At 32.7% G+C, this 17,673-nt stretch overlaps 1 protein-coding gene and 3 pseudogenes across 4 annotated transcripts; all 4 read left to right on the top strand.

The window, feature by feature from the left end:
* Nucleotides 1-5,990: 5,990 nt before the first annotated feature.
* LOC111298418 (putative 26S proteasome non-ATPase regulatory subunit 3 pseudogene) lies at nucleotides 5,991-6,571 on the top strand (annotated as a pseudogene).
* Nucleotides 6,572-8,176: 1,605 nt separating this feature from the next.
* LOC111298018 (putative ubiquitin-conjugating enzyme E2 23 pseudogene) lies at nucleotides 8,177-9,340 on the top strand (annotated as a pseudogene). The gene is made up of 2 exons (XR_016328800.1): nucleotides 8,177-8,458; nucleotides 8,667-9,340. The product of XR_016328800.1 is annotated as a putative ubiquitin-conjugating enzyme E2 23 pseudogene (transcript).
* A 437-nt stretch (nucleotides 9,341-9,777) lies between these two features.
* Nucleotides 9,778-12,099, top strand: LOC111297998 (uncharacterized). 2 transcript variants are annotated; one of them, XM_022892665.2, is made up of 4 exons: nucleotides 9,778-9,940; nucleotides 10,492-10,652; nucleotides 10,733-11,022; nucleotides 11,131-12,099. In XM_022892665.2, exons 2-4 carry the CDS (start codon nucleotides 10,523-10,525, stop codon nucleotides 11,881-11,883), a joined length of 1,173 nt encoding a protein of 390 aa, XP_022748400.2. In that variant the 5' UTR covers nucleotides 9,778-9,940; nucleotides 10,492-10,522; the 3' UTR covers nucleotides 11,884-12,099. The 2 variants fall into 2 exon arrangements, with proteins under 2 accessions (XP_022748400.2, XP_022748410.2); XM_022892675.2 differs by lacking the exon at nucleotides 9,778-9,940 and adding an exon at nucleotides 10,091-10,405.
* A 1,751-nt stretch (nucleotides 12,100-13,850) lies between these two features.
* LOC111298417 (pre-mRNA-splicing factor SYF2-like) lies at nucleotides 13,851-15,267 on the top strand (annotated as a pseudogene). Its single transcript, XR_016328799.1, has 3 exons — nucleotides 13,851-14,167; nucleotides 14,477-14,612; nucleotides 14,716-15,267. The product of XR_016328799.1 is annotated as a pre-mRNA-splicing factor SYF2-like (transcript).
* Nucleotides 15,268-17,673: the final 2,406 nt, after the last annotated feature.

Here is a 17,673-nt window from a genome sequence, read left to right as displayed (position 1 = left end):
ACATTAATGCGATTACACGTGGCAACATATATTGTTTGGCACGAACCCTATTTTTACCGGTGCTTTCATCTTGATCCACTGTGTTGTTACGCGTGTTAGGTTGTGTAAAGTAGGATGAAATCTTGTGTATTTGACGGCGGTGGTATTACAATTTTTTTTTTTTAATGCGTAGTAATTTGAGATAAAAAAATTATAAAATTATTAAACATCATTTTAAAAATAATTAACAAATAATTAAATTAATTTCAAGTTCAAAAAATTTTAAAATGTTAAAATTAAAGAGGCTTCGTTTTTCTATATTTTTAAAAATAATTAAATAAATAATTAAATTAAGTTCGAATTCAATAAATTTTCAAATGTTAAAATTTAAGGGGTTTTGTTTGTGTATATATTTCACTGGCGTAGGTTGTTTCTAGAAGGAGCCAACATGATGCCTAGGATGCCATACTTCAAGATGTGGAAATGGCAAAAAAACTGAAATTTTACATAATTGTAAAGCTTTGAATTAAATTAAGAATTTTGTTATTATTTTAATATTAAATTAGATAATATCAAATATAATATAATGATACAATATAAAATTTATATGAAATATATATATATATATAAATAACATAATTTAAAATTTTAATAAAATTTATAAATAAATTTAATAAAATAAAAAAATATATTTTATATTTTCATATAAATATAAATTATAATACATAATTTTTATATAAAATATAAAATAAATATATAAATTATTAATATTTTATATAATTTAAATATTCGAATTATCAAATTTATATTTTATAATAAAAATGTAAGAAGAATGAAACATCGGTTTCCATATTAAAAAATATATGAAGTTTTTATTTTAATTTCATTTTAATTTTCAAAGTCTTGGAGAATGATTTGGAATACAAGCATTCGTATTTAACGTAATGCTAGTAGCCATCGATCATATTAACACGTCTAACATCTGAAAACGTCCAAGTTCTTTTGATTTTTGATTATTTATTTATTTTTTTTATAAAAAGGTCAAAGCGTGGAAAGAATTTAAAAATTTTTACACGTGATGAAAGTTTTTTAAAAATATTACGACAAAACGAAAGAAGATTTTATTACATTACTAAAGAAAATTTTAGAAAATCAATGCGTCATTTGAATTATATCCAAATTCAATTTTTATTAAATTTAAGAATTAATAAAACTATATGGATTTTTCATACGTAGAAAGACAATCCAAACACGTATTATAGGAAGATTAAGAAATTGTTTGAAAGTAGTTAAAAGTTATTAATAGAGATTAATGTCACGAGTCGAGATTTAAGCTTTGAATTCGTAATTCTGAGATTCGAGCATCTGCTCATCCGGTGTCTCAGATTAATTTATCTGTCACGATTCATATTCTTATGAAGTATTATCCGCTCTGATCTCTTGACCTCACGATTTTATCTTACAAAAAATACTTCATAATAAAGAGATGGTGTGAACCATTTTATACCCCAATGACTCTGATTTAATGTGGAATTCAAGACTCCTTTTTAGGTCCATAACAAGTGCTATCAGAGCTAATCTTAAACCGTTTGATTTACGTCAAGTGTCTCGAGAGAGGTAGGCAGGGTGGTCAGCCTCCGTGATGAGGGTGTTACGAGGTTAGGTAAGGGAGAATGTCACGGACCTAAGGAGAAGTCATGAATCCTACATCGAATATAAAATGAAGGTTATTGGGGTATAAAAGAGTTTATACCTTCTCTTCCTTGTGAGTCATCTTTTATAGGATGAAACCGTGAGTTCAGAAGATTAAAGTGGACAATACTTTACAAGAGTGTGAACCGTGGCAGGTAAGTTGATCTGAAACGTTAGATGAGTGGATGTTTGAGTCTCGAAATCGTGCAAGTTCAAAGCTTAAGTATCGACCCATAACACTAACATTAAGATGAATATATGAACATTTTAAAGGTCAGTTTTAGATTCCAATATCAAGGGAAATGAATATCAATTATTTCTTGAATCAATTAATCTTTCTCGAGCCCTTGATCTAGTAGTTAAAAATATTTAAGGAGACATTAAAGGTTTGGTTTTGAATCAGACTTCCCATTTCTTTTTACTTGTGTTAAGGCTTTATTCTTTTAATGTAACTAAAAAAGTTGACATTTAAAGATTATAGATTCAAAAAAATTTATACATATAATTTTTTTTAATTAAATAAATAATAAAATAAAAAATTTTAAAAAAAAAACCCAAAGGGAATGAATTCCCATATCCCTATAAAATTGGCAAAAAAAGAATGGCTTAGATAGGTTCTTTAGGGAATCTTGTGGTGGATCGATCCTACTCCGTCCATCCATCCATAGTGGATACTTTGTTTTCCTTAATCCAATTATGCCTATGTACCATAACTTCAATTCCAAGCTCCAAAATTTCATATTTCGAAGAGAATTTTCCAAAACAATTTCGTCAATCAAGATTAAGTCGCAACCCTTTATAGAATATCATCATATGAAAATGAACATTTGCTTTAATCTTGAAATTCAGAGCATCTCACCGGAAAGCATGCATTGTGGACAACTAAAGAGAGCAGTGCAGCCAAGAGATCGACGCAAATGATTGAAGTTTATAGTACGGATACAAAACATTTAGATTCAAAACCTCACTATTTTTTGTTGGTAACGGATTTTACGATCTTTAATTGATAACGAATTTGTAAGTTCGAAAATTTTCAAAAAATTTATAAATTTTTTTGTAAGATGACAGCTTGTTTATCTTAAAGATAAGATAATTTCTCTTACTCTAAATTAAAAAAAAAAATAAAGTAGTGTATGATAAAATCAGTATCAAATATGAAATGGTTGATTTATTGGTTTTTGGGTAATTTGGTAGGGACCCATTCTCCACCCAACAGTGTAATGTTAGGTCTCCAATGGTGGAACTACTGTTGGGTCCATTTGGTCTTCGCTCTTTATTCTCTTTAGTGGATTTGTGCACCATTGTTGGAGGTGGAACCACTGGTTTTGCCTTGTTCTAACTTCTCATTTCTTATTTTCTTTCCATCTTTTGCTTAATCTATAATAAATCCATTGACCCTTTTTTTTTTTTACATTAAAAAGGTTCTTCCATTTTATCATTTTCTGCTCGCCTTCATTCAAAATCCAAGCTTTGGTTGATTCCACTTTATTTGCAATGGCCGTCCTCTTCTACTTATTGGACTAAAATGATACTACTAATCGTTACTGTAGACAAAGACAATTTAAATGGAGTTCATAATCCATGATTGGATCATCTACATATGAATGTTTTGCAGCAATAACTCATCGATAATTAGATTCTGTCAATATCTTTTAGCCTTAAAATTTACAATCAAACACGTTGCAAACATTTTATTCAATGATTGGTTTATATATGCTCAAAGAGCTGAATTAGAGCTAACACGTGATCTTATGGTTGAATGTTGAAATTTTAGTTTCAATGATTAAAATTTTCACCAGAAGAATAAATATTTCTGCATCCATACACATCAAATGCTCAGAAAGAAGAAGCTTTGTGTTTCATCTGTGATGGTATTGTTAACTGTGAGGTTTAAAGGAAGGGGCAGTGATGAATTGACTATCATTGTTGTTGGCGAAGATAAAGGCATATGAATGCAATGCATTGTATTTGATGGATTCTCCATGGCCAATGCGTGTTCCAAAATTCCAGCACATTGTTGTCGTGAATCATGACTAGCCTGCTCTATCTCTGCAAGAGAGCGATAGAGCAATGGCATAAAAGAGTTAAAATCCGTCAGAAAAAAAAAATTGAAAACAGATTGTCATTTCATTTTCATTTCCCTGTATTTATCCTCTATTGGCAGCAAACTTGTCATCTCTTCTCAAACAATGGGTTATTTTTTTATTTGAAATTACCGAGATTAAATTATGATAATTGAAATTAAGAGTTCAATATTCAATTAATAAATAATAGCATTGTTGGTCTTGTTATTGTTTTAACCCTTCGACTTTCCTGGTTTCTGGTGTCAAGAGCTGACATTGAACTTGGTCATGGACTTTCAAGTTCAACCATTACAATATCTTTCAGAAACACTTTTGAGGTTAAATCCAAATATACAGATAGTAAAAAAATTGTAAAATCTAAATTAAAAAGTCATGTCGCTCAGCTATGGCTGATAATTTAAACATGATAAAAATAAATAAAAATGATACAATTTAAAATTTTAATAATAATTATATATAAATTTAATATAATAAAAAAATATATTTTATTTTTTTATATTAACATAAATTATATCATATAATTTTTATATAAAATATAATATAAATATATAAAATTTATTATTTTATATTATACAAATATATCGAATACCAAATCTATCTTCAACTCTCAAAATTGAATGTAATGTACTTAGTCTAGGTTTTGTAGTAACATTAGTGCAGTGGACCATCTCTTCTTTGACAGGGAAGATGATGAAAATAAAATTTATTATCCTATTATTATATATCAAAATTTTGGAATTCAACTGTTTAAATTATAAAATTTTGCTTAAGAATAGTTCTTGTTTGAAAATATGAAATTCATCTATCACTTTGTTTTTTCTTTTATTTTATCGAAGAATGTCGTAATTTAAAAATATAAAAAAATATTGTAATTATTAAAATTTGAATCTTAAATTTATTAAAAGATAATATTAGCAAAAGCCTTCCTTAGTAAGAGCTTTTGATTTGAATCTTTACTGTAAAAAACAACTATGAAGTGTAGTTTCTATTTGGGGCACTTGGTTTTTGGGGTTAAAATATATTCCTTTCCTTTTCATTTTTTTTGACCACTCACTTGGAATTTGCAAAGATGATGACCACATTGAAAGCTATATTTCCAGCTTTCTTTAATTTTTTTTTGTTGGTTTCCAGTCTTCGTTCTTGAATCTTTTTGCCAAAACAACTATGGAATAAAGCTTGTAAATAAACCGTCTGTTGACGGAGTCCTCGTTATTGACTTGAGAGAGATATATTAGGTTAATTTTACATCAAGTTGACCCATGACTTTGAATTTATACATTATTTAGGAAGCTTCCTTTCGTTTGAAGGAGATAGTAACGATCTGTCCCAGATATGAATTTGTTAATCCAAAGTGAATCTTATCCACATTCTAAGCCATATTCAACCGAGAATGATTTGCATAATTTTTCTCCTCCCTGTCTGTTTCATCACTGTTTGGTTCAAAGTTCAAACGTTCATTCCCTCAATTTGAACATTTATTTTACCCACTAAATTCCATTGATTCTTCAATCTTTTGGGGCTGCATTTTAGGTCCCCCCAAAACTTTCCTAATCCTATCTGCCAAACCCACCCCATTGATTAGTCTGATTTGTCAATCATTAATCTTAGTCAAAATCTGCTAATTTTTTTTTAAATCATCAAAAAATGAAAAATTTATACGTTTTAAAATTTAAATCTTAAACTTGTTTTATGTCATCTCATTATTTGAATTAATTAAATTAAACTTTGATTTTAGATAAATAATTGATCAAAATTAAGTAGGCAAAGAAACATCGTGGAAAGAACATGAATATTTTTCTTGGTTGTTTGCTAGCTGATCACATCCTAATTATATGGGAAAATCACCAAGAAAATATAAAAAATAAATCCAAAAAAAGTAAGCATGAAAATTTGCATGATTAACCAAATAAAATAATGCATATAATGGACTCGTGCTAGAACAAACAATGTTCTTGGTGGATTATGCTATTGTAATTACATAATCAAAATTTAGAACAAGATAAAACAAAATTGGAAACGGCCCAGGCCCGTACATGGCGTTCAGGCTCAGGAAAACCAACATCCTTGGCAAAATCAAGGAGCACCAAACATTGGCCCAATGTACAGATGCCAAAGCATGTCTCCTCCAAGCTGCTAGGTAAGCCCATGCCATGGCCCTTGGTTTCCGGGTTCGATGCAACAAATTGGCAATCATCGTTCAATTACTGCTAGGAGAAATCCCTGAGAGGACTGTTTAAGAAGAAAGGCATGAAGAAGGCATTAAGGCCGTACTTTGAACTGACGAATGTGAGCTACGCAAGATAAGTATCTCATATTCTCGCATCTCGCTCGTTGATGTTGCCAAGAAGCTTAGATTGGACTCTGTTGCCGATGCTATGAGCATGGTAGCCAAGGCAATTAGAGATGGAGCAATTGATGCAACATCAACATTGGGTCATGCAAATGGATGCATGCTGTCAAAGGAGACGGGAGACATCTGCTCTACAACTAAGCCTCAAATGGCTTTCAACTCTAGGATTGCTTTCTCCCTCAATATGCATAATGAGGCAGTTTGTGCACTTTGGTTCCCACCAAACTCACACAAGGAGAAAGAAAGTGCTGACAAGAGGAGAGAAAGACAACAACAAGAGCAAGAGATTGCAAAGCACATTGCCGAGGAAGATGACGATGAGCTTTAACTCAGTGACATGCAAAGTGCAATTGATCCACCATATGAAGCTTTCATCAAGCTGAACTGACCCCAAATGACTGGAGTATGGTGCTCACTCTTTCTGCAAAAGTACTGGACGTAATTATTTTACCAGGTACGTAAAATGGGTTTGAGATGGTATCAACATATGCAGCATGGAACCTCCCGCAAAACTATACATAAAATACAGCAAAATTGTAAAGCAAGAACAAGCCAGATGCCATGATAACATTTACAGCATCTGTTCAAAATATAGACAATAATATCCTCTTTTTTTCAAAGTAAAAAGATAAAAAGCTACAGGAAGGATTAGCCATTTGTCTAATCACTGGTAAAGCAACACACTCAAACATTGGTCTCAATTTTATGCTTAGAAATTTGAGTGCAGTTGGTGGTGCAGGGGCAGTATCCAGTAGCAACAACCTAGATCATCTAGTGGACATGGATGGAAGAACCAAACCAACAGTTCTATACGGAACTCTCAACCAGGTCATCTGAAACAATAAAAAAAAAACATAGAATTCCACATGGGAAAATCAACAACAGAACAAAAAGTCGCAAGCTAGGATACCAACAAATATGCATGGCTAAAATACGTTTGATTTCAGCAGAAACAACCAATAAAATTTTCCAGGTTTCAATATAAGCAGGTCTAACTCATATGTCCTAAACGTGTATCAGGATCAACCAGTAAATCTAACAGATAGAAATATATCAAGAGAATGTACTCATGATTTACCCGTCTCCAGATTTCCCCTTTACTGCTTCCATGGACTGTCATTGTCCAAGACTATATATAGCCTTATACTAATCAAGAATATGGCTAAAGCTTAGTAATCCATCTGTAGCAATGTCTAAAGCCTAGGCAGAGTTCTTGACTGAATATAACGAGAAAACTCAGCTAAACATTCATTCATTACCAAGATAAACTCAGTGCCACTACTAGTTCAAGCACGCTTCCCAGACACTTCATCTAGGGCTTAAAATAGAAAAATGGTTCACTTATTGATATAGCTATAGACCCATAGTATTGAAAGTTCTGATGAGGGTAAACTAAAGATGGAGAGGCGAAAATAAAGATAGTACTAGAAACATGCATTATTGCACATCAACATTGTCTACCTCCAGTGGATAAAGAATCAAAATAGAAATGATAGATTCATAGACTTATGATACAATCCTTATTCGTACAATCCAATTCATTATCGGGTACAGCGACACTTACATTTCTGACATCGGCATCTCTAACATCTATATCTGTCGTCACCAAAATGAACTTCACCTTTGTGTTAGTCAAACAACCATAAATAACACAGCCATAGACAACAAGTTCAATATTCCAATAATTACAAATCACAGCAACGTTGAGAATTTCAAATCAAATGTAAAAAAAAAAAAAATGGAGTGTAAAATTAACTTCTTACACTTCATAATTTTCAGCAGGTTTCATTCAATGTCGGCTCAGATTTTTTTAGATTATTCACTATAAATATATAAAATTAAATATAATCAAACATCAGATATTCAAAATCTGTAATTCGAAATTAGCATAAACGAAATTTGAATTAAAAATTATATTTTAACATTTTTCTCCCTATATGTACCTGATCCAGATACTAACTTAGATTAAAAGATTAGTGATAATACCTCGCTCGTCGACGACATCGAGGGAGCGATGGACGATATGGTGGAGTTTGAGAGCATCATCGGCGTCGGAGAAGCTCTGTATGTAAAGAGGATTGTTCTGCTCGTTCCATCATGATGGATGAAAAACAGATCATCAGGTAAAAGAAAAGAAGATTTCGTATCAAGATGTGATGCGTGAAAGAAAAACGGTTGGAAGAGTAGGGAGTACCTGATGGCCGACGACGGTGACACACACGATCATTTTCTCTGGATTTCACTAAGCTCTGCCTCGATGCTCTGTTCTCTCTAACTGTTGGAAGTGAAGTCTCAGTTTTTTGCGCTAATTGAATAAGAAGTTTTCGGGTGTTCTCGAATGTAGTTAGATATGGTATGGGCACTCGATCTATACCATATCCTTGAAATTATAGCTCCGTGGACGCTAACCACCTTTGATTTTTTATTTTTATTTTTTAATTTCATTCTTTTTGTTTTATTTTATTTTACGAGTATGAAGTTAATAATTTATACTATCTATTGTAGAAGGAACTGGTTTAAGATGCTTCCATTGATATTGAGTTTGCTATCTTGTGGTGCAGGAAACAAGTAAAAAAGAATTGCAAAACCTCAAATTATTGTCAGGTTGAACAAAGGATTTGTAAATTAGAAGTAAAATGCTTGATTGTTTGAAACTTGCTTTGTAAACAAACCAAGACTTCCAGTAACTTGTCAGGAGTAATACAAGTGAAGTTGCTGATGACTCAGATTCAGATGGAAGCATGACTGATGATGAAGATGACGAAGATGATGATGATGAAAAGGATGGTGAAGATGAAAGCAGTGATGGTGTTAGCAATAGCAATTCTAATGAGACTGATCAAATGCTTATGTGTTGATCTTCAAGGTGATCAAATACGAGTGCTCTGGATGGATGAAACTGAGCTAGTTCAAAGTATCAAGAATGGAACTGTTGTTGATCGTGGTTTCTTACATGGGGATTATGTTGTTGCCACTTCAGACTCAACTGGGCAACTGGGTGTTGTGGTGGATTTCAATATCTCTGTTGACCTGTTAGCTCCTTATGGATCTGTTATAAAAGATGTCTCCAGGGTTTTGGTCCTTTTGGATTCTTTTCTATTTCTTGTTCTTATAGATAATTAGATATGATGCTGTAAGCCTGTAACACAACTTATGTAATTTAAGTTTCTGCTTCATTTGAAGTCATTAACCTGGTGAGTTATTAGAAATACCATTGTGAGTCTGAGAGCTTTCACGAAGGATTTTTACCAGATATGATCGTTGGTAGGCTTGTGATAAGAAGCTTGAACAAGAGCTATGCCGCTGAAAATCATAGCACCGATAACTCAGTGGTTCAACTCAGTGTTTGCAACCAGAATGGCAGACTCTCTTAGGTACAAAAAGTACTCAGTTGGGCTTACAAAGCATATGCCTTTGTAATCCATAAAATAATATATAAAAAAATATGTAAAATTGGGACCACAAATTCGGCAGTTTCACCGCCAACCAAATAACAAGCATAAATAAAATATATATATATATAGATTTCATAAAAAATCAGAGTAGGACACGTGTCTGAAATTTATGTATGGCTTAAGTCAAATTGCATTTCGTAATTACGAGGGACACCATTGTAAAAAAATGTTTGATTTTGCGATATAAAGACAAGCAAGTTCCAGTGAGTCACAACGGTCAAACTACGACAACCCCAAAGACTTTTTTTTGAGTTTTCAGACACGTTCATTAGTCAAACTTATTACACAGAAAAATAAAAAACTTTCAACAATAAAATCTGTGTCTATGATCACATCTCCTCTGGATTCTCTCTCTATCTCTATCTCTATCTTCCCTTCTGGTATTCTACCCTTTTCTTTTTCTCAAATTCATTTTGTGCATTACTACTGCTTATATCTTATTTATCTACATGTTTTTCTAAGTTGCTGCATCGCTTTTTTTTTTTTTTTTGTTATTTATGTGTTTCTTTCGCACTTCTATCCTCTGTTTGGAAGGGGGGAAAGAGTAGGAAAACGTAGAGAAAGTTTCTTTTAACTCTGTTGGTCCATTCTTTTTTTTTTATAGAACTCTTTTGGTCATTCTTTGTTCGTCTTGACTAGTGAATTCTGGTTTTGAAATTAACAAAAGCTTTTGGTCAAATTTGGCTGTTCATCTCAAATAGTTTCAGTAGATTTTAATATATTTGTTACCTGTGTATGTAATTTCAAGTTATGTTTATGTAACTTATGGATTGAATTTTTGTTCTGTTTATAAATTTGGAAAGAAATTTTGGTTTAGAGATAAAAGATCAAAGACTTGGTTCATTGTAAGAATTCTTTGTGCTTACTATTAAACTGCATGAGAAAATTTTCAATGAATTGGGTTTGTGCTAATTGGTTATGAGTTTTACAGAGGCAAAACTGAAGCTAAACAAGGAGAAAAGATGGATGAGAATGGAAGAGTACATCCGGATTGCGTTAATGCTGGGAATTCCTTTCATGAATGTGGTGTTTATTGCTTGGAAAAGATTGCTGAAGGCAAGGGACGAAAAGAAAAGGATAAAAAGAAATTCGGTAACCCATCTTCCTCCTTTTGCTCTTATTTTATCTGTGTCAGTGATAGCATATAAGGACTGCTGTGTTTGTTATTGTAGGTTCCAAAATTCTTGATGTTTCCAGAAGCTTTGGGAGGAAAAAGAAGGGATCTGAGTCTCAGTCGAAGTCCCTTCGAGCACTTGAGAATACCCCTGCCATAGGTGCAGTTTACCAGGGTGATCCTAGGTCACCTCGGTCTCATTTTTCCAGGAAGAAGATGGAAGCAGAGAATGGTGGGTCTTCTTCTTCTTCCGAGCAACACTCTGAGGCCATTCATTCCCGAGATCAATCTTTTGACAAGCCACAAATTCAATACTCTCAATCATTGCCTATGTCTGGGAAAATCACGGTTGGTCCCTCTCTCTCTCTCTCTCTATCTGATGAACTCACACCACTCACACTTACACTTGGACACGACATCCATGTAAATCATCTCTCATGTCCTCCTCTCTGACAGTCTCCTGGTGATACACCAACCAAATTCGAAGAAGCAAAGAAGATTCAAAACTCCCCCAGGGCAAGTTCAGATGCAAATACTGAGGATGGGAGAGAAGATCCCATTAGCTCCAATTTTAGTTTCTTAGGGATTGTCCAAGCTCTAGAAGGGAGTGATGATGAAGACGAGGTCGAATCTGTTATATCTGATTCCTGTGTATCTGTTGGAAAACACCATGTGAAAGCCAGTATCTCCTCGATTCTACAGTCAATCATTGACAAGTATGGAGATATAGCGGCTAACTGTCAGTTGGAATCAGCTTCCATGCGTGCTTATTATTTAGAGTGCTTGTGTGCTGTAGTTCAAGAGTTGCATTCCACTTCATTTAAGCAATTGACCAAAGCAAAACTAAAAGAAATGTTTGCTGTTCTTAAGGATGTAGAATCGGTACATATAGATGTTAGTTGGCTGCGTACTCTACTCAATGAAATCTCGGAAGCCATTGAGCTTGTTAATCAAGGCCAAGCTTTGGAAGCAAAAAAGACCGAGTACGATCGTTCTATAGAATCAGTAAAGAAAGAACTGGAATCTCAAATGGAAGATCTAGCTCAGAAAGAGAAAGAAGCTGATGATGCCCGGGAACAAGTTGCCGGAACCAAGGCTCGTTTGGATGACATCGAGCATGAATGTTCTCAATTGGACAAAACGATTTCATCCATAGCGTCCATCATGGAAAAATTCCAGGGCAAATCTCTGGCAGATGAGCTCCTGTAATGGCGTTTGCAAAGCAAGAACATTACTATTACGAAATCTGGGTTGTTATTTTCTTTTTTGTTTGATACTTGATAGTGCCATGAAAGTAGTTTGTGTAGAGGAATTGATACTTAGGCTTTGTTACTTGTTTTAAAGTATGTAATCTGATATTAGGCTTTTCTGGAATAATTGAACTGTCAAGACAATTAGTCCTTGACTCCTTGATCTTAGCCACAAGCCTGGGTGTTTTTTTTTTTTTTGAATTTTTTTAAAAGTATTTGAGAATGGATAATACACAATAAAACGATGTAATAACGCAGTAAAAAATTTTTATCGTTTGTCATTCAAATCAAGCATGAAAATAAATTAGTATAAAGAGAATGGTTAGATTGATCTTTTTATTAAAGGTTGATTTATTAGAAATGTTAAAATTATTAGACTGGTTTTTGAAATTTATAATTTGGTTATTAAATATAAAAAAATAAAATGTTTCATTATTTTTAATGAATTTTTTTATTATTAATTTTTGTTTTTAAATAGAAGTAATAACTATAGTGATAGAATTATACTCATTAAAAAATAAATAGTAAATTTTATTATCAGTGTGTTTAGTGAAATGTTTTTTTTTTAAATAGGAAAATGATAAATTTAAATCTTATTTCAAAATTAAATTATTAGTAATTGTAATTTTTTTAAGCAATTGGATTTGGGGCTTAGGGGATTTTGGTGCCTTCGGCTTCGGTAGTTCGGTCCCAACTTGACCCAAGTTAAACTACCATCCACCCGACCCGACCTTTTTCCAACACCCAACCAAAACCCTAGCCAAAGGGGAAAACATGAAGCGATCGAACCAATTTCTGTAATCAGATTCGTTTCTCGCTCTTTTCAATCCTCCTTTATCGTTTTTTCAGAATTTCCCTTGCTGTTATCATCCGTAGTTAATTTTTTCTAGGGTTTATTTGGGGTTCACTTAACTCTTGTTTGGTTGCTGAGAAATCACGCTGAAGGAAAATTTCATGTTATACGATATATAATATAATCGCCTGAATTGCCAAGTTTGATACTTGTGAATACTGAACAATAATTTTTTTAATTAATTTCAATTGCCTCCTAATTTTGGTAATTAATGATTGCAAGCTTTACATCAATAAAAATTCTGCTTAATTTTCTCGCTAAAAGAATAAAATATAATTGTTCACAATTTTCTTTTGATTTTATCGAATATATAAAAAAATGTTAATGAAATATGATTTTGGCTTTTTTTTTTAAGTCTGTCTTTATCTTAATCTATTTAATATTTATAATATTTAAATTTATTTAAATATTTACAAAAATTTAATATTATTTTCTAAATTCGAATTCATTTAATTATCTAAATTCATTAAAATATTTATTTATTTAAATCTTTTGATAAAATATAAAATAAATAAAAATTTAATTTAAAATTCAAATTCATTATTAATTAATAAATAAAAATTATTTTTTAAGGTTCGAAATTTTTTAAATATATAAAATTTTATATATTTTACATACTTATATATTTTAAATCAAATAAAATTAAAATATTCATTACTATTTATTAAAATTTAAATAAATTCGAATATTAAATATCTAAAAATATTTTTCATCCATTTTAAATCCATTATAAATAGTAAATTTTTTATCTTAATTCGTTACTTATTCATTTATAATTATCTAAATCTGATACAAACGGATCAAATAATAATATATATCCATTTTCAATTCCTATGTAAAAGAAAACGTGCAACAGGTGCGTGGCCAGCCTGTTACAGATGCTGCTTATCAAGAACAAGATGTGCAACATGGAGCACCAGAACCAGAAGAAAATTCTGATGATGATAATGACCACCCTGTTGAGGAGAACATTGAAGGAGACATCACAAAACTTACAGGGAGGCAGAAAAAATTATTTGAGTTGAGACTAAAGATGATTAGTTTGCTAAATCTTTCAAATAGAAGCTGTTCTGTTTAGTCATCTTTTATCTTTACTTTTAGTTTCATTAAAAGTAAACACTGATTATCAATAAGCATTATGTGCTTCCAGAATGAGGCAAGAAAAGCCAAACAAACAGCAATGTTGGCTTAAAAGAAAATAATGGAAGCTCCACCAGAATCTAGAGGAATTTCTAAGCAAAAATGGCTCGAGGAAAGGAAGAAAAAGATAGGAAAACTTATAGATGCTAATGGTTTGGATTTGCCAAAAGCGTATATGCTTGATAGCAAGAGGCAGCAGAGGCAAAATATAAGAAATGGGAAAAGGATCCTACTGCATTTGGATGGGATGGTATGCTTCAAACTGCTACCTATTCAATTTTCCTTTTCTTCCATTATCTTGGTTACTTCATTATTGTGTTTCATGGTTCATTCTGTCGCTTCTTTTTGTTGCTTCAACTTTCATGTATTAGTACCTATTTTGTACATACATATATCCCACTTCTGATATTATAGGCCCATAAAACTTTTTCAATCCATTATCATCTTTGTTGAAGCATGGCATTGTTGAATTTCAAAATTGTATATATATGGCCAAAAAAAAGAGTTTTTATCTCTGTCAATGAGTCTACCTATGTCTTTTTATGGAGGGACTTGACAGTCTTCAACCAAATGACATTGTACAATGCATACAAAAAGCGGAAAAAGAACATTGATGTTGACCAGAAGAATATAACAAAATGAAAGAAGCAGATGCAGAGTTCTATCGAGAAGCTTCAAGCCTCAAATATGGAAAGGTGTGGTCTATTTGAACAAAATAGAGGGAAAAAGGTTGCAGGTTTCTTTCCTGGTAGCTTTCCAACCTGTTCAAATTATTGAACGGTGTTTCTTTGGTTGCAGGCACCTAAGATTTCAGAAGATAAGATTGAGAAGATGGTGAAGGAACTTAAGAACTGGGAAGAAAAGCGCCATTCGTTTAGCCGGAGGAGGAAGTTTCATGAAGAGAAGGATATTGATTCAATCAATGATCGAAATGAGCATTTCAACAAGAAGATTGGGAGGGCCTTTGGAAAATACATACTGGAAATAAAAAATAATCTTGAACGAGGAACTGCATTGCCTGACTAAGGTATATTGGTCATTGCTATGCTTTGTTTGAATGCTTTTGTGTAATTGAGCAAGCAGTAAATGCTTAAGCCCGGCTTCCTTGCCTTCATAAATCTATTGGCCATCTGATTTAGTTTCAGAGATACTCAACTTGGCTATCTGGTTTGACTGGATTATAGTGAATCTGATGCTGATACAAGAACACCTGGCAATGTATTTCATGCTCATCTTTTGAGTAATCTATTATTGCTTCATTTTTGGCTGAAGCATGACGTGGACTAGTCCAGAAATGATTGTGTGGGGAGCTGAGATCCAGATTATTCTTGCAAGACTTTATTTTGCATTGTTCAGCATATTGTTAGGAAAATAGAGTCCAACTCATGTAAGTGATTTTGGACCAAATAAAGATCATAGGTCTTGATCTTTCATTTTACACAGAGCCCTAGCTACTTAATAAAAAAGAAGTGGGGTTGTTTTATGTGTGTGTCGAAAATCAAGTAGAGAAAAAAAAAGCTAAAAAAAGCAGAGAGAAAAAGGAGAAGGGAGAGTTGGTTGAACGGAAGTCGATCCGTGGTCCGATTGAATTGAAACCTTGTTAGGAGGTTTATGATTCAGAGTTCTACATTCTGAACGGTGAAGATCGAGTTTGAAGCTCTGTAGGAACAAATCTAGGGTGTATTTGTTGAGTCACTTATTTGAAGAGATTTCTCCAATTGTTTTCTCTAGTTGTTGTTTAGCTCTAGTTTTAGCTAGAGAAGAACTTCGTATACCTATTATTTGATAGTGAAGATTTTTCTGGTGGTCCGTGATTTTTTTCCTCTACACTGGACAGTTTTCCACGTAAATCTTGGTGTGCTTTATTTTTTCTGCGTCTTTGATTATTGATTGTTGTCTATTGCTTCTGTATTATTGTGATTATTGCTTCAGGTGCAACAAGTGGTATCAGAGCGGAGGTTATTTTGAGACATCGATACAGAAGCAGCTCAGGATAGAAGTAAATTCTGTTTGAGATCATGGAAGGTGATACAGGTTTTATGATAAAATTGACAGCATCGAATTATTAAATTTAGAAGCCTATGATGGAGGATCATCTATACTGCAAAGATTTGTATGAGCCAGTATTGGGTGATTCGATTAAACCAGCAGATATGAAATATGAAAGCTGAAAGAAGCTAGGTAGAAAGACGTTGGCTACAATCAAAAAATGAGTTGATATCAATGTGTTCCATCATGTAGCGCAGGAATCAGATGCTCACATTGTTTGAGAAAAATTGACAACATTGTTTGAGAGAAAAACAGGTATGAATAAAGTTATGCTTGTTAAAAAGCTTGCAACTTTACAGTACAGGGATGGACGATCTGTTACAAAGCACTTGAGTAATTTTCAAGATATATTTAATCGGATGACTACTATAGAGCTTAAGATGGATGATGAAATGAAGGCGTTATTTCTTTTGGGTTCATTGCCAGACAGTTGGAATACTCTAGTTGTAATTGTTCTTAATTTAGCTCCTGATTATAAGATGACATTGGAGATGATAAAAGATAATATGCTTAATGAAAAAGCAAGGTGAAAAGATGTAGATCCTGAGAATCATGCTCTGGTCACAGAGAACAGGGGTAGAAACATCGACAGGGGTCAAGACTCAAAAGGTCGTGGTAAGTCTAAACATAGATCCAAATCTAGATGTAAAGTGAAATGTTTCTATTGTGGTAAGACGGGTCATATAAAACGAAACTGTAGAATCTTGAAGCAAGAGCGAAAATATGAGAAAGGTAAGAATTCATATGATGGTAATGTTGCAGCAGTGAATTCAAATAGTGATTCAGTTACTTTGATTTGTCCACATTGTGATTGTAATCATGTTAGTGATCCTGGCATTGAGTGGATAGTTGATACATGAGCGGCATATCATTGTGTTCCTAAGAGAGAGTTGTTTGCAACTTATAAAGCAGGAGATTTTGGTTGTACCAAGATGGAAAGCAAGAATGTGTCACAGATTGTTAGGATTGGTGATATTGTTGTACAAACTAATACAGGTTGCATGTTGACTTTGAGGGATGTCAGACACATTCCAGATATGAGAATGAACTTGCTTGCTATTAATGTCCTTGATAAGAAGGGATATGAAAGTCGACAAAAGAATGGACAGTGAAAGCTTCTCAAAGGATCTATGATAGTTGTAAGGGAAAAACTATGCTACACAATGTATAAGATATGGATGCAATTGAATGGTAGCCAGGTAAATACCGTTGAAAATGATGTTTCAGCAAACTTGTGGCACAAGAGGCTGGCGCACATGAGTGAAAAAGGGTTACAGATTTTGGTAAGGCAGTCTCTCATTCCCTTGACCAAAGGTATGTCTCTCGATTCATGTAATTATTATTTGTTTGGTAAGCATCATAGAGTTTCTTTTTATAAAAATTTTCAGAGAAAAAAATAGATTGAAATTAGTTTATTCTGATGTATGTGGTCCCATTGAGGTTGAGTCATTAGGTGATAGTAGATATTTTGTTACTTTTATTAATGATGCTTCACGTAAGACTTGAGTATATATGTTGAAATACAAAAGTCAGGTACTGCAATATTTTTAAAAATTTTATGTCATGATTCAAAGGATGACAGGGTTACCCTTAAAGTGTATTCGAACTGATAATGGTAGGGAATACACATCTAAAGGCTTTGAAGAGTATTGTTCAAAGCATAGGATCAGACATGAGATGACAGAACCTGGAACATCGCAGCATAAT

This window comes from Durio zibethinus, chromosome 16 (assembly GCF_047325235.1).
Source record: "Durio zibethinus cultivar Kanyao isolate XHJ-2024 chromosome 16, ASM4732523v1, whole genome shotgun sequence".
Classification (NCBI taxonomy): domain Eukaryota; kingdom Viridiplantae; phylum Streptophyta; class Magnoliopsida; order Malvales; family Malvaceae; genus Durio; species Durio zibethinus.
Note: the sequence above shows the minus strand (reverse complement) of the source record. Positions and strands in the feature narration are given on the sequence as shown.

What these genes read in the sequence shown, in the direction of transcription:
- LOC111297998 (XM_022892665.2), top strand. Translation starts at nt 10,523, where the DNA reads ATGGATGAGAATGGAAGAGTACATCCGGATTGCGTTAATGCTGGGAAT. An exon ending in AAAGGATAAAAAGAAATTCG is followed by an intron (nt 10,653 to 10,732) that starts GTAACCCATCTT and finishes TTGTTATTGTAG; the next exon opens with GTTCCAAAATTCTTGATGTT. An exon ending in CTATGTCTGGGAAAATCACG is followed by an intron (nt 11,023 to 11,130) that starts GTTGGTCCCTCT and finishes CCTCTCTGACAG; the next exon opens with TCTCCTGGTGATACACCAAC.